At 42.7% G+C, this 15,178-nt stretch overlaps 1 protein-coding gene across 1 annotated transcript; it reads left to right on the forward strand.

The window, feature by feature from the left end:
* The first annotated feature begins 409 nt into the window (after nucleotides 1-409).
* eftud2 (elongation factor Tu GTP binding domain containing 2) lies at nucleotides 410-12,796 on the forward strand. The gene is made up of 28 exons (XM_031867975.1): nucleotides 410-550; nucleotides 1,208-1,323; nucleotides 1,429-1,591; nucleotides 1,756-1,834; nucleotides 2,030-2,105; nucleotides 2,572-2,637; nucleotides 2,732-2,767; nucleotides 3,009-3,099; nucleotides 3,204-3,286; nucleotides 3,717-3,883; nucleotides 4,000-4,124; nucleotides 4,228-4,291; nucleotides 4,395-4,485; nucleotides 4,594-4,729; nucleotides 4,845-4,972; nucleotides 5,263-5,456; nucleotides 5,942-6,053; nucleotides 6,160-6,300; nucleotides 6,503-6,604; nucleotides 6,690-6,772; nucleotides 7,059-7,145; nucleotides 8,133-8,259; nucleotides 8,534-8,621; nucleotides 8,781-8,899; nucleotides 9,223-9,317; nucleotides 9,410-9,563; nucleotides 11,971-12,078; nucleotides 12,164-12,796. Exons 2-28 carry the CDS (start codon nucleotides 1,219-1,221, stop codon nucleotides 12,257-12,259), a joined length of 2,916 nt encoding a protein of 971 aa, XP_031723835.1. The 5' UTR covers nucleotides 410-550; nucleotides 1,208-1,218; the 3' UTR covers nucleotides 12,260-12,796.
* The last annotated feature ends 2,382 nt before the right edge of the window (nucleotides 12,797-15,178 follow it).

The following is a 15,178-nucleotide window of genomic DNA, read 5'->3' on the forward strand; positions in this document are numbered from 1 at the left end:
ATTTTATTGTGAGAGGACTCAGCGGAACGTACAATATGAGATTGTGTCTTCCTTTATGTCTGATCGGGTCGATGTAATTATTGTAGGGCTATTAGCCAACTATAGCACAGCGTCTAGATTCATTGAGTTTACTTTGCCACACAGCTATGCTATATTTGCACGGAGACATACTCTTAATCTTTCGGTGAACACGTACACAATACAACTTTCAAAATAGTCGGAGCAAGATATTCAAGATAAAACTTAATTTGAAAGGTGCTGAAGTGCGTGTGACTATGCATGTGTAACGTAATTTGGGGGTGTTGAAGCGAGGGCAAGCGACGGTGACTGATTTGTGTGCGTGTAGTTTTTATGCTTCTTAATTAACACATCCACCGCTGGGGGGCGATAGTGAACCCTAACCGCCCTCATGTCAGTAGAAGAAGAAAGCCGGAAGCAATAGCTCGTGCGCATGGCGCTTTTTGGGAAATTATTTATCTTTTGAAAACGCACCCAACTTTTATCTCGTTTCGATAATAATCTTTGCAGACTGCACTATAACAGCATACAGGTGAGTTGGTTTTGTAGCCTTTAAGTTATAGTTTAGTTCCGTAAGCTAGCTAAGCTGTAAGCTCTCTTTAGCTGAACGTAACTGAAACGTCGCCTCCAACTCATTCATTTCTGTACTTGTTCGCTGGCTAGCATGCTAGCTTTTGACTCCCTATTAACATTGCAAACACAAGGAAATTGTTAATTTGTAATAATCGAAAACTTCTTACTTAAGACATATTTTAGTATCTGTATCGTTTTGCCGACGGAAACCACCTGAAAGCTTGATGAATAGCTGTCGTGGTGCATGTTATGCTACATGCTAAGTTAGCATCGATTTAATGGTAACTTAAGGTAACGTTATGTTTAAGCAAGCTGGTTATGAAGTCGTCGCTGGCTTTTGGAAAACAAGCAAAACCTAATTCACAATGCTAAATTATATTACTAATGAGACGTGAACATGACCGTTATTGGTGCATATTTAATCACACAGCAACACAGACATGAAATAACATTTCATTATTTATTCGTAATAAGAATTTAGACAATTCTAGTTGTATTGTTTTGTCTCACGAAAATGTTGTGTCATTGTCTTTTGGCATTGGATCTAATTCGTATGTTGTCTTTACCAAATGAGCAAAACCATATACTATTATTTAACCCATGACCCCTCTTTCAGTTCTCTACAAGATGGAGGCTGATCTGTATGACGAGTTTGGAAACTACATTGGTCCAGAGCTGGACTCAGATGACGATGAAGATGATCTGGATGCAGAGGACAGAGATGTTGATGAGGTACTCTTAAACATTTCTATAAACCGTCAACTTGATGGTACTTTTATTTATTTTTGAATCTAGTATGTGCTCACATGTCATGGTAATTACTCTCTCCTTGTGCAGGGTGACGATGATGATGAAGATGAGCCTGCTGATGCTGATGAGGATGTCCCCGGTATGGAGGTGGTCCTGCATGAGGACAAGAAGTACTATCCTACAGCAGAGGAAGTTTATGGGCCTGAAGTGGAAACTATTGTCCAAGAGGAAGACACACAACCTCTCACAGGTTAGATACAAAGAACAGTGTAGCCTGTATGAGCAGATTTACAATAACGGACACAGTATTTGGTTACTTAATCCAAATGATCTCAAATATTTGTAAAGGTATGTGATGGATGCTAATGTTTTATTCTGAACTGCATAAATAATAGTGTTTTCTCTTCACTCCAGAGCCCATCATCAAGCCTGTGAAGAACAAGCGGTTCACCCTGATGGAGCAGGAGTTACCTGCCACTGTGTATGATATGGAGTAAGTCATCTTCATGAATATGCACATGATGTGATTTTTTTTATTTATTTTTTTTCCCCTGCCAATAAAGTCTGAAGATGCAAATGTACATCCAGACAATTACTGCTACGACAGTAATTAGTCGTATTTCCTACTACATATCTGCCATTTACTGCGTGTCTTTCGAGTTCTGATATCCCTCTTCTATCTTGTTAGATTTCTTGCAGATCTGATGGATGGTCCTGAGCTAATCCGTAACGTCACCCTGTGTGGTCATCTTCACCATGGCAAGGTTAGAGCCTGCCTTATGGCTGCGCCTGGCTTCTTGTTTCTCTTTTAGCTTTTTATTTTTATGCTCAGCACATCATTTAAAAGAAAATATGTCAATTTTAAAGCTGGTTCGCATGTATCTCACATTGTTCCTTCTTCCAAAACAGTGACGAATAACACCAGGAGCAAAAATACAAGTATAGCGAAAATACTGGATTGGATATTTGGAATTATTTTTAGCATTAAAAATTATTATTTTTTGGTCTGGCAGGGATTCTTGTTTGCCCGGCAGCCCGCCAGGCCTGTACAATAATTGGAGAATTACTGCATGGCTCTTCTGTGGCATTTTGCCAAAAAGGACATGTGTTCTTAAGATGAAAAATGTATGAGGATATGAATGTTTCAGAGCATATGCTAATAACCTGGCTGCTCTTTGGACTCATCTGTGCCTCCATAGGGAACTAATGAATTTGTTTTCTTCTGTTCAGACCTGTTTCGTGGACTGCCTGATTGAACAGACGCACCCAGAAATCAGGAAGAGAGACGATGTGGATGTGAGTGTCGACTGTAATAAATGCATCTTGTGAAATTATTACACTTATATTCTGCATAATACAGCAGAACTAACGTGACTTTCGAATTTTTCAGCTCCGATACACCGACATCCTCTTCACAGAACAGGAGGTGAGTGGTTTTGTTGAATTGTAGCATAATAACTATTCATTGTATCCCAAAATATATTGGGTTACCGCATATTAGAATGTCAAGGAATTGCAAATATGAAAATACACAAAGGAATGGTTTAATTTGACAACTTGACTAAAGTGTGGAGGTTGCAGGACCATGTTGCCAGAATAAGCTTAAAGGTGATAGAATTATGTTTCATCTCCTGCAAATGTATTTCTGTCTTGTGCTTTTTCCATAGAGAGGCGTGGGTATCAAGAGCGCCCCTGTCACAATGGTCCTGCCCGACTCCAGAGGAAAATCCTACCTCTTCAACATCATGGACACACCAGGTATAGTGCACGGCTGGATGTGGCATTGACTGAATGCATGTTTGGTGGTTTGTTTTGGTGTATCGTAGCAGAACCTGATGTCAAACCTTGTGTCTCCCTCTAAGGCCACGTGAACTTCTCTGACGAGGTCACTTCTAGCATCCGGCTCTCAGACGGTATCGTCCTCTTCATAGATGCAGCAGAAGGAGTGAGTCGATACGTTCTTTCTCTTTGCACGTTTGTCAACGCTCTTCAACCTTCAAAACGGGTCCGCCCTCAGTGTAGGCAGGATTCTAAGCTGAACGTGAAACTGCCTTAAAATCATCAACGGGACATTTGCTGAATAATTTCAACAGCAGCCGCACTTTGTCAACTGCACGGTGTCGTGTATACGGCGTAGTTTTGCGAGCTACCATTTCTTTTAAAAATCTGGGGCGAGTGAATTAAAAATTGCGATTGCTATTGAAGCTAGCTTGGCTATTTAAAAACGGCGGGTTTGTGCAGCATTACTGATGATTCTCTGTGAGCAGTCAGTGGTCTGCAGTGTTTTAACTCTGCCTTGTGTAATGAATGTGTGTGTGTAATGAACTGAGCTGGACTGCTTGGTGGAAACGTGACCTTTATGTATCTCTGCACAGGTGATGCTGAACACAGAGCGCCTGATCAAGCATGCCGTTCAGGAGCGTATGGCCATCACCATCTGCATCAACAAGGTGGACCGGCTCATTGGGGAGCTCAAATTGCCTCCCACAGATGCTTATTATAAACTTCGCCACATCGTGGATGAGGTCAATGGTTTGCTCAGGTAATACTGAAAACCCGTAACGTGCACACAGTGTTTCAGAGAGCATGAGATGTAGTGCTACATATTGGTGGGCCAAAATGAGACACTTCATGGTCATTTCTCCTCCTCCTCCTCAGCACTTACTCCACAGATGAGAACTTGGTGGTGTCTCCTCTCCTTGGGAACGTGTGCTTTGCCAGCTCTCAGTACAGCGTCTGTTTCACTCTGGGGTCCTTTGCAAAGATCTACTCGGACACCTACGGTAAGGCTGCTCTGCACAACCCGGCTCTGGCGCATCCTTTTTCTTATCTCATGCCTACTGCAGTTAAGTGAAGTATTAACGTTTCATCTCTTTGTGTTTGCAGGTGACATCAACTATAATGAGTTTGCCAAGAGGCTTTGGGGAGACATTTATTTCAACCCCAAAACGTGAGTAATTAATTTGGACATGAACAGAATGCTAATATTTATTGCTGAGCTATCGTCTTTTAACTCATTCTTGTATCTTCTCTTTTTTTTTTTTTTTGTTCAGTCGCAAGTTCACAAAGAAAGCTCCCAGCAGTAACTCTCAGCGCAGCTTTGTGGAATTTGTTCTGGAGCCTCTCTACAAGATCCTCTCACAGGTTAACACACGGCTCACACATTTCTGTGTGACAAAGCAACACAATTGCACAATACGTTCAGCTTAGACCTCAGTGTGTCGTCCTCACCCAGATCCTCTTTCTGTCTAGGTGGTTGGGGATGTGGACACGTCTCTCCCCAGAGTTCTGGATGAGCTGGGGATCCACCTGACTAAAGAGGAACTGAAGCTGAACATCAGACCCCTGCTGAGGCTCGTCTGTAACCGCTTCTTTGGAGAGTTCACTGGTAAGGCTTGATTTGTTTTTATCTATCTATAGTGTTATAATAACTTCTATTAATATCATTTTAATCTGAAGATGAATGAAACGTGTTAAGTGGAGTGTGGATTTCTTCTCTCCAGGCTTTGTGGACATGTGTGTACATCACATCCCCTCACCACAGGAGGGTGCTAGGAGCAAGATAGAGCACACGTACGCTGGAGGTCTGGACTCAGACCTTGGGGAGGCCATGGTGGAGTGCGACCCTGATGTGAGTATAAAGGAAGTAGAGCAGGAATCTCCTGTTTATCAGCTGGTGAGAAACAGATACGCCAATTAACTGCAAACTGCTGCAGTCTGTTTCTAGTCATTCCAGTTGCTCGTACAGATTAGGCCAACAGGCTGTTTTTAATTGGCTTGAAAGGAACAGGCTTGTAAATAAGACAATACCAGACATTGATCACAGTTTGCCAAGTTCCATCAGCGGTAAGACTTTCCCGCCCTAGTCTCTATCTCTCTCTCATCCCTGTTTCCTGCTTACCTCATGCCTCTCTTCCTCAGGGTCCTCTGATGTGCCACACCACTAAGATGTACAGCACCGAGGATGGGGTTCAGTTCCATGCGTTTGGCCGAGTGCTGAGTGGGACCATTCAGGCCGGTCAGCCTGTCAAGGTTTTAGGAGAGAACTACACCCTCGAAGACGAGGAGGACTCCCAGGTCTGCACCGTGGGCCGTCTCTGGATTTCAGTTGCCAGGTACGCTGCGGGGTTGTTTTTGTTAATGGAGTATAATATTAATATGCTATGTGGCAGGGGTATTCAATTAATATTCAGTCTGAGAGAATTTCCTCGTGCAAAGGTCCGAAACATCACAATAGCATCTAACCTGAGCTGTGATTGGCCGAGTAGCACCACCTGAGATGGTTTACAACGCACACGATTGGTTGGAGTGCTTCCTGAACCGCTGAACAAGTGTCATATAAGCTAGAAAAGTTGCTCCAGTTAAAATAGAAACACTCCGTGAAAATGTCCTAATTATCAATCATCCATCGGTTATGAATCCAGGGTCCAGACACAACGCCGTCTGGGTCCGCCTATTAGTGACCCCTGATATGTGGGGTCTCGTTTGAGAGGTGCAGACTGGGAATATTGTCTGGTGTATATGTCATTTTATCACAAAGTAATACAGTATATAAATATCATATCCACATCAAATAATACCGTGCCGTCCTCATTTTTAGATACCAAATTGAGGTGAACCGAGTTCCTGCCGGCAACTGGGTTCTAATCGAAGGCTGCGACCAGCCGATCGTCAAGACGGCAACGATCACGGAGCCCAGAGGGAACGAGGAGGTGAGGCTAAAGCGAGAAATCCCTCTGAGAACATTTAAAAACGACCTCCATGAGAAACGGAACAGTTGACATTTTTTTTTTTTTTTTTTTTTACTTTCTCTGACAGGCTCAAATTTTCAGACCACTGAAGTTCAACACGGCGTCGGTTATAAAGATTGCAGTGGAGCCCGTCAACCCGTCGGAGCTGCCGAAAATGTTGGACGGACTGAGGAAGGTCAACAAGAGCTATCCGTCTCTCACCACAAAGGTACGTCACCGCACAAGTACAGTAGTGGGTCCGGTACTTATATGGTTAGACATTTAACCAGCGTGGTAGCCTCTTGAAATGGTTTCCTGGGAAATGAACTACAAATATGGATCCTGCAGGAAGACAAAACTGATCTCATCAATAAGTGTTACTTAATTGCATAAATGATGATTGTCCGTATGTGGCTCTCTTTGTCTTTCAGGTAGAGGAATCTGGAGAGCATGTTATCTTGGGCACAGGAGAGCTCTACCTGGACTGTGTCATGCACGACCTGCGCAAGATGTACTCTGAGATCGACATTAAAGTAATTCTTCTCACAGCTTCCCAAAAATCAGCCGTAGCTTGAAGGTGCTACTCGAGAGTGTAACCGCGCTCGTCTTTGTCCACAGGTTGCTGACCCCGTCGTGACTTTCTGTGAAACGGTTGTAGAGACGTCATCACTCAAGTGCTTCGCTGAAACGCCAAACAAAAAGTGCGTATCAAACGTGATAGTTTTAGATCTTACACACACACACACACAGTGACATGAGTGCAATTACAAGAAAACATACTTTGATCAATTATTTATCGCTCAAAACTCCCAGCTCTGATACTTTCCTCTCTTAAAGCTTCTCATAGACTCTTGGCTGTTGTATTTCTTTGTTTGGAGTTCACTTTGTGCACAGTTTGGAGTCACTGTCACAGTTGGTCCTTCCCTATGGCCGAGTGTCCCCCGGACCCACAGAGAGTGATTGACAGCCGTGTGATGTGATTGACAGGAATAAGATCACCATGATTGCTGAGCCCTTGGAGAAGGGGCTGGCTGAGGACATCGAGAACGAAGTGGTGCAGATCACGTGGAACAGGTGAGATGTAGCAGATATCGCCATCACACTCGCACACACTGATCTTATGATCTCTTAATTAATTGAAATGATTTAATGTGCCTTTCATGTTAGATGTGTAGAGTTCCCTCTGATATGGCAGTAGCCTTATTAATTTCTCCATATATCAGAGCCACTCTGGCCGACCATTAGTTTTCATTATGTCCTCGGTTAGCAGGGATAAAGAAGCCAGCGCGATGATTGGCTCTTTAATTAAATGCTGTTATTGAAGAAGGTAGAGAGAGATAGAAATGCCAACGGCTGAAATAATCCTTTTAAAAAGAGCAGTTATGGATTAGTGGGTAATATTCCTAAATCCATAGTTGTGTTGCTACTTGATGACAGTGCTTTAAATCTGTATGGTGTGTCTTTTTCATTTATATTCTAAATTTCATTTTGGTCTTCTTTAGACGTTTTGGAAACTGTCAGAAGTGCAGAACATCGTGAAAATAATTATGTATTTCTGCTTCACCGTGTCTGTTAGAAACTGAGTGTAATAAATGCTAAATATCAATGACACTACAGATGTGCATCCTTATTTCAAAATTGAAATCGAGCTACAGAAAAGCATTTCTGTATGTGATTATTTAAGGAAAGGGCGAGCACTTCTGTACATTGTGACAAGTGTTCTCATAAAACCCCTCCGTGTATATTGATCACATGTCTCTCAGTAATTGAATCACTCTCTGAAAGCATGATTGAATCTTCCCGTCTCCGTGACATGACGAGTGTGCGTGAGTGCCTGGCTTCCTGTCAGTCCTCGGCTCATCTGTTCGGCCATCTGGACCCAGTGGTGCCAGCTGCCAAAGAAGTGACATACTTCACACACCATTAAACTGAACCTCCGTCTACTCCTCCTCTTCCATTAACCCCTCTGCCCCCCGCGATCAACCAATCTCCTTAATGTTCCCGTTGACACAACGTGCAGACCTCCTTACAACCAGTGGCTGCTCTGTTTCCTCATGGCAGGAAGAAGCTGGGAGAGTTCTTCCAGACAAAGTACGACTGGGATCTGCTGGCTGCCAGGTCCATCTGGGCCTTCGGACCGGACACCACGGGACCAAACATCCTTGTAGATGACACACTGCCCTCTGAGGTGAGTTTAGTACCAACCAGGCGGGCCAATCACAGCTGAATAGTGCTCTTTGTCTGGAGAACGTTTCCTATTTGAATGTTGGTCACTGCTGTATTGTGCTTACTTCAACTGTGTAGAGCAGAAATGACAAAAGTGAATTCCTAAACAATGAGAAAGTGAGAGTCTTTCTTTACATCTGTTAATCGGGGAAACGACCACACAAAGCTACATACGTTTGAAATCAGAGAACAGCGGTTTTGTACTGCTCCTGATGTCATCTTCTTTTCCTGTGCAGGTGGACAAGGCGCTGCTCGGCTCCGTCAAAGACAGCATCGTTCAGGGCTTCCAGTGGGGCACCAGAGAGGGCCCTCTGTGTGACGAGCGTGAGTTCTCTCCTCTTTAAATGTTTTTCTCTGTACTGCCAATGGTGCCGGAATTTCCTCTTCGCCTGAATGTCTACAACTGTGAGAGTTGAGCGTTGTGCGAAGGGAAAATGAATGAGTGTTTATGTCACCATAATTCTGTCTTCCTGCTGCCCTCAGCCATCAGGAATGTCAAGTTTAAGATCCTTGACGCAGTCATTGCTCAGGAGCCCCTCCACAGAGGGGGGGGCCAGGTCATCCCCACAGCCAGGAGAGTGGTGTACTCTGCTTTCCTCATGGTGAGATCATCCTCTCCAAGCCTATTCCTCTCCTTATCTGCCATTAGCTCCTCAGGCCTTCATGTTCATCTTTCCTTTCTTTAATGTTCCATTATCGTGATTACGGTTTGTATTTAGCTGACTGCGTTTTGTTTTTTTAAATTGTACTGCGATGCCGTTCCTCTTTCACAATTTTGGCATCTCTCCTCATCTTTGGCTCTTTCACAGCTCTTATGATAAATGAATGGCTGTGTTGTAGCTGTACATGGGCTAGCCATACATTTTCATACATCTTCTCCCCTTTGTCCTCTCTTTAATGTATTAATGTATGCCTTGTGTCGCAGGCCACTCCGAGGTTGATGGAGCCCTATTACTTTGTGGAGGTTCAGGCTCCGGCTGATTGTGTATCTGCTGTCTACACAGTGCTGGCTCGAAGAAGGTTGGTTTACTCTTTCTCCTAATATCTGCATTGATAATATTCTGTAATGTTTTTAAGTTTTTAAACATGGTCCTGTGTTTGTCATCTAACAGGGGTCATGTCACCCAGGATGCACCTATTCCAGGGTCTCCTCTCTACACCATAAAGGCTTTCATCCCTGCCATCGACTCCTTCGGCTTTGAGACAGACCTACGCACACATACACAGGGACAGGCCTTCGCCCTGTCTGTGTTCCACCACTGGCAGGTAAACAAACCAGCTTTCCTTCCAAATGAACAGAATATAAAATGGCACGTTTCCACCCACCACCGTAATGCACATAATAGAAGTTGGGCACATCAAGATAAATAGTGGTAATGGTGCTAATTCTCCCATTGGGTGCCATTAAACCTTGTTATTATTATCATCTGGCTGTGTAGAGATTCCTCTCCGACGCTGTTTCAATGGAAGTGATGGAGATTTTACTGGCCAACTCTGATGTGCGAGTTTATTGATATTTTAGTATCTTTTTTTTTTTTTTTTCATGGAAAGTATAATAAACAAGTACACATGATTTAACTTCGCTCGATACAAATCTTTACTGAATAGAGCTTGAAGGCATCATAAGTCAATGCAATCCCGTTAACATGAACTGTTCTGCTGTATAATACGTTTCTCATTAAGTTAGTTGTTCCCAATTTTTAAGGTTGTTCCTTTGGCTCCACAGCTTATTGCGAGCTTTATGTATTCTTCTACACCAACGACACATTGTGTGCCACCATAAAACTATTATGCTACTGTATATATATCTATCTATCTCTATCTATATCTCTATCTATCTATCATTTTCATGTGGAAATTAGACTTAAACATTTAGCTTGCAGCTCAAATGGTGACATATTTGTATTAGTTGGTCAGAGCGCTTAAAGCAACCGGTGAAAATATTTTACAATAAGGAAGTGCACACCCGAGATTTATTTACACGTCCAAACCAAAAGTGTTACTTTCTTGCTGTAAACACTCTCTAGCTTAATTAATGTCACGGGAATTAATTTGAATGCCTAAACTAAGAAATCCAAATTGGTAATTTATGCAAAGCACTGTGAACATGTGGACATTCGGTTTTCAGATTAAAATAAAAAGCTCCGTAAAGATGACAAACCTGATTTTTAAATCCTTCTGTCACGAGCACCAACTCTCGCATACACACAACTGTGGCAGCTTGTGCAGCACAGTGTCAAACCTTGTGCACATGTCTTCCACTCCTGCTAAATTGCTTTTGATGTGGAGTGTTGAGTCATTAAGTTTTAAGTATAGTGTAACCGTCTCTGTGTGCTGTGTCTGACATGTTTGTGTCTGCACTCTGCAGAGCTGTGTCAGTGAAAGTTAACTCCACTTAGGGAAGATTAATAGCTAATAGCAAAGGCATTCATCTGGGAGACAGGTTTCCTCAGTGCAAATATTTAATGTTTTTTCCCCTTGAGGTGAAAATCCAAGTGTTAAACAAGAGACGAGACATGAATTATTTATTTACATGCTTGTACAAATGAAAACCTTTGTTGACATTTTTGTCTCTGCAGTACCAACGATTGGTGAAGCTTGTATTACCACGCTTTACAGTACTGTTGGCCCTGAGCAGTATATTGACCTTTCAGTACAAATCATGATTGTTTTTAATCACCGTAATATGAAACACAGCAGTTATTAATTACATCCCCCCTCCTTGGCTTATTCCTGAAATGTTTTGTCGGCTAAAAGAACATTCTATTTTGACTTCCTGTCATGCGTTCACGTGTGATGATTTATTTCCATATCGCCTCGTCTTAGGTTGTTAGTGCTGAACAGAAAATACCATTTTCCCGACAAGAACACCCCTTGGGTCCAATACCAATCACCTGACCAATTTGCTTTCTAACGGGCAGCTACAGAGTTTGAACCTGATACAATCAACTCTGTGAATCTACTCCTCTGCTCTGGGCTTCAACAGACATTCCTGTCGGCACATATTGATTAAACTGCCCTAGAAAATAAGGATAACATGTGAGTCCCTAAACTGTTGTTTGCCCCATTAAACTCAAAAAGACTCTTTGTGTGCCTCCCTCATTAGTTTGATTATGTACTGCCAGTATTGGCATGCAAACAGCACAGTGTTGAGTTACTGTTAGCAGCTCTCTTCCATCTGTTGATTGGGCTTCAGCCACTCCATTGATTTATTCCCCCCCTGTTTAATCTGTCCCCGAGGCTGGGAACATCTTATGTCGACCGCTCTACCCAACGTAGAGCGTTCCTTCTCTTCCTTCGTGCATTGTTTTCAGGGGGAACGTATCGTATATCCACGACAATGTGATCACGTTGTAAGCTCCTTAAGAAAATGGATTTATTGAATCATTTTAAAAGCTCGTGAACACTTCTTCTCACTGAACCTGCCAACATCGCATTGGTCACAAACTTGAAGCAGTGACTTCACGTTGCTTTTCCATCACGTTGGACGCACTCCTGACTCGGCAACAATAGAACAGACTTGCAACTGAATCAGATGTTTAGTGAAAGGTCAGAGCCACTATTAGAAGTGTCCACTCAGTTTGTTAAAGCTCAGCATTTGATGTACGTTTCATGTTCTCAGATGTAGCTGCTTCTTCTCTCTGGGTTTACTTCATTTAATATCTCCTTTCAGATCGTCCCCGGTGACCCTTTAGACAAGAGTATTGTGATCAGGCCTCTTGAGCCTCAACCTGCCCCCCACCTGGCCAGAGAGTTCATGATCAAGACCCGAAGGCGCAAGGTGAGCCTTTTGTCTCCCCTGTTTATCACGTCACAGCTGTTGGTGTATTACCTCGGCTGACCTCGTGCGTTTGTTTGTTCTGCAGGGTCTGAGTGAGGATGTGAGCATCAGCAAGTTCTTCGATGATCCTATGTTGTTGGAGCTGGCCAAACAGGACGTGGTGCTGAACTACCCGATGTGAGACTGCAAACCATAAGTGCAACACCAAAACCTCCACTCGTCACGCAACAGCAAATCCTGCATTTTATCAATATTCAATCTAACTGCAATAACGCAGAACCCATAGAGGGAGTTGATAGAATCAGGTTGCACAGTGGTTATTCTGGATCTCAAGACTCCATTGCTGTTATTAGCTTATCTGTACCAACCAACCGTTTTTATAAGATGTGTGACAAAGTGAGATCACTTGGATCGATTCAAGTCATCTTTCCTTTTTGAAAATGTCAACATTGCAGAGGTTTGTCGTGTTATCTTTTTTTTCTTGTATTTTTATTTGTACAAATTATCATTGTTTTTGTAGAATACGATGACTTGGAAGCATTTTTTAAAGAAATTGGATGTCATTGGTCTGTATTTCTGAATAAAAGAAGTCTAATTCAAAGAAATGCGTGTCATTGTTCTGCACTTTGTTAGTCAATGAAAGAACCCACATCCTCACAATGATGCAACTTTAGAGGGCTTGTGTATTTGATATAGAGGGAGTTTGTAATTGTCTGTTGGGGAGTTTGAGCGATGTGTCTGGGACGCTATGTGGGTGTTGACTGATGGAGGCCGGCGGAGAGGAACCAAAGGTTGGGGTCACGTGGCCAGATAACAGGAAAAAGAAGGAAGGCTGCAGCAAGATTTGGTATCGATCAAGATTTTCTAACAGTACCCCAGTAGAATGATTGTGGAGTAGTTAACCAAGAAATCCACATTTGTGTTTTGGAGGAAAATAACCACAAAAAGAATAAGTGTGAAACTGATCTTCAGTATATGCAATGACTAATGAACTACCATTCCAGTTAAGACAGTAGGCTGAAAAGTAGTAAGTAAGGCAAAAGGTCAAAGTACATACCTAAAGGGTTCAAATGTTACTTCAAATGAAAATAGTGCAAATTTAACCAAAGCTACTAAAAAAATAAAAAGACTGAGCCTAGACAGACAATAAAAGGATGGTTAATAAACCTGTTTAGTATATTTATGTAATATTGATAATTAACCAGTTTAATTTGAACTCAAAGGAACACTTAACAAGCATGATGGATGTTTGTTGTGTTTAGGATACGTTGATACATTCATCAAACCGACAGAAACAAAATGAGGCTGCAATAGAAAGTAATGTTCATATTCACCCTGATGACAGATCTGTCTGTTTACTTTATAGAGCAGTTTCTAAAGTAAATCTGTTCTGGTCTGAATGTGAACAGAGTCGTACAAAGTGAAAGCCTGAAGCATTCCATTCAGGAAACCTTGTTTTTAGGGCTGATAGTTGCTCAGTCCGCAGGAGGATACGGACAGGAGGATAGCTGGTTCAAGTCCAGTACGGAACAGGTACGAAGTGGACCGGTAGCTGGAGAGGTGCCAGTCTAGAAAATAAAAATAAAAAATGAATTTCCCCAAGAGGACAAATACATGTTTTATTAGTATTATCAAGCACAGTGGGCCTCGAGTGTTTAAGGGATGCTTCATCCAAAGATTTCCAGCTGAAGACAGCTTTGTGAAAGATAAAACTGACAACCTTTCAAGCCCACAGGTGATGCGTATTTCATCTTCAAAACATAGTATATGTTGAGTGGATAATCACTCTGAACAGCAGCGTTTAACTACACTTCATGATGGATGGACGTGTGAGTCTCGTCACGCCTTCAGAAGACTGCGGTGTCTGAACGGCTCAGTCCTTCATCAGTCACCGCTGACAATCTTCCCAACAGTCCTGGAGGTGATGGAGATGGGGAAGGTAAGACCAGGGACAGCAAGAGTCAAAAAGGGCCTGAGCGGCTTTGACATTTGGACTGAATGTCAATCCTGTCCAGTGAGAAAAGGGATTTTTTGTTTTCAGCAGATGGTGATGGGGGGGATACTGTGCCCTTTACAACTGCTGAGGGGAAGGAGAAATGAACAGATTGAGGAATTTGCTGTAAACATGAACCCACCATTAGAAAGCGCTAAATACAACGATGACATTTTACTCATCAAGGTATCCGCACACAGATGCGTTCAGGGTTTGTACTCGCTCACCTCTGCTCAGAAGGCATCAACTCTGCACATGTGCACTCAGACGACATGGTTCCGTCACTCCTCCCCTGCGCTGGCGTGAAGCCGGGATCGTGCCTCGCCCTGGGCAGGGAGACGGATGGCAGCAGTTCTTGCCGGTCTGAACACAAGGCCCCGGAGCGCTCGTTACAATCTGTGGTCCCTGTGCTAATTATAGACGAGAACAAGACTCTGCCTCGGTATAGGGCCGGCTAGGGGCACCCTTCTCCTGCGAGTGAGGCCTTTTCCTTTTTCCTTTCCACCTCCATCTGCTCTCAACCGCCTCATCAGTCACCTTTTCCTGCAATACATCCGTCCTCTTATTGCCTTCTCTCTCTGCACCTGCACACCTCTGTCAGGCTTTGTCACGCGTCTGTGACTCAATCACACTTGTCTCTTCCTGCTAACGTCACGCACAGACCTTTCCCTTCAGAACATCCAGCCCAAAGTAGGAAGCTGCTGGCATGCAGAGTCCCGTCAGGCAATTTTATTCTGACAATCTGCTGATAAAGAAGCTTTTTTTTTGTGCATGTTGTCTCATAATGTTTACAAGACTGGGTCAAAGCGAGCAGTCATTTGCGAAAACCTGGTCAAGCCAGCCGCTGTTTGCGATTTTTAGAAAGAAAGACACGTCAATAATTATTCACAATATATTACACAACATATATCAAATAAGTAGATTAAAAGGAAAATAAGCTCCAAAGTCATTAAAAATATTGTCATATTTTGAGTTTTGTTGAAACTTTCAATACGACCCTGACCATGTCAAATGTGTAGTTATTTTACTGTATGAAAATTAAGAAAAGTCATCTCAAATGACATTATAACATACATACGATATCTTTCCTTTGGAGGTTTGCTATTT

This window comes from Anarrhichthys ocellatus, unplaced genomic scaffold (genome assembly GCF_004355925.1).
Source record: "Anarrhichthys ocellatus isolate YVR2014 unplaced genomic scaffold, GSC_Weel_1.0 scaffold40, whole genome shotgun sequence".
Lineage (NCBI taxonomy): Eukaryota > Metazoa > Chordata > Actinopteri > Perciformes > Anarhichadidae > Anarrhichthys > Anarrhichthys ocellatus.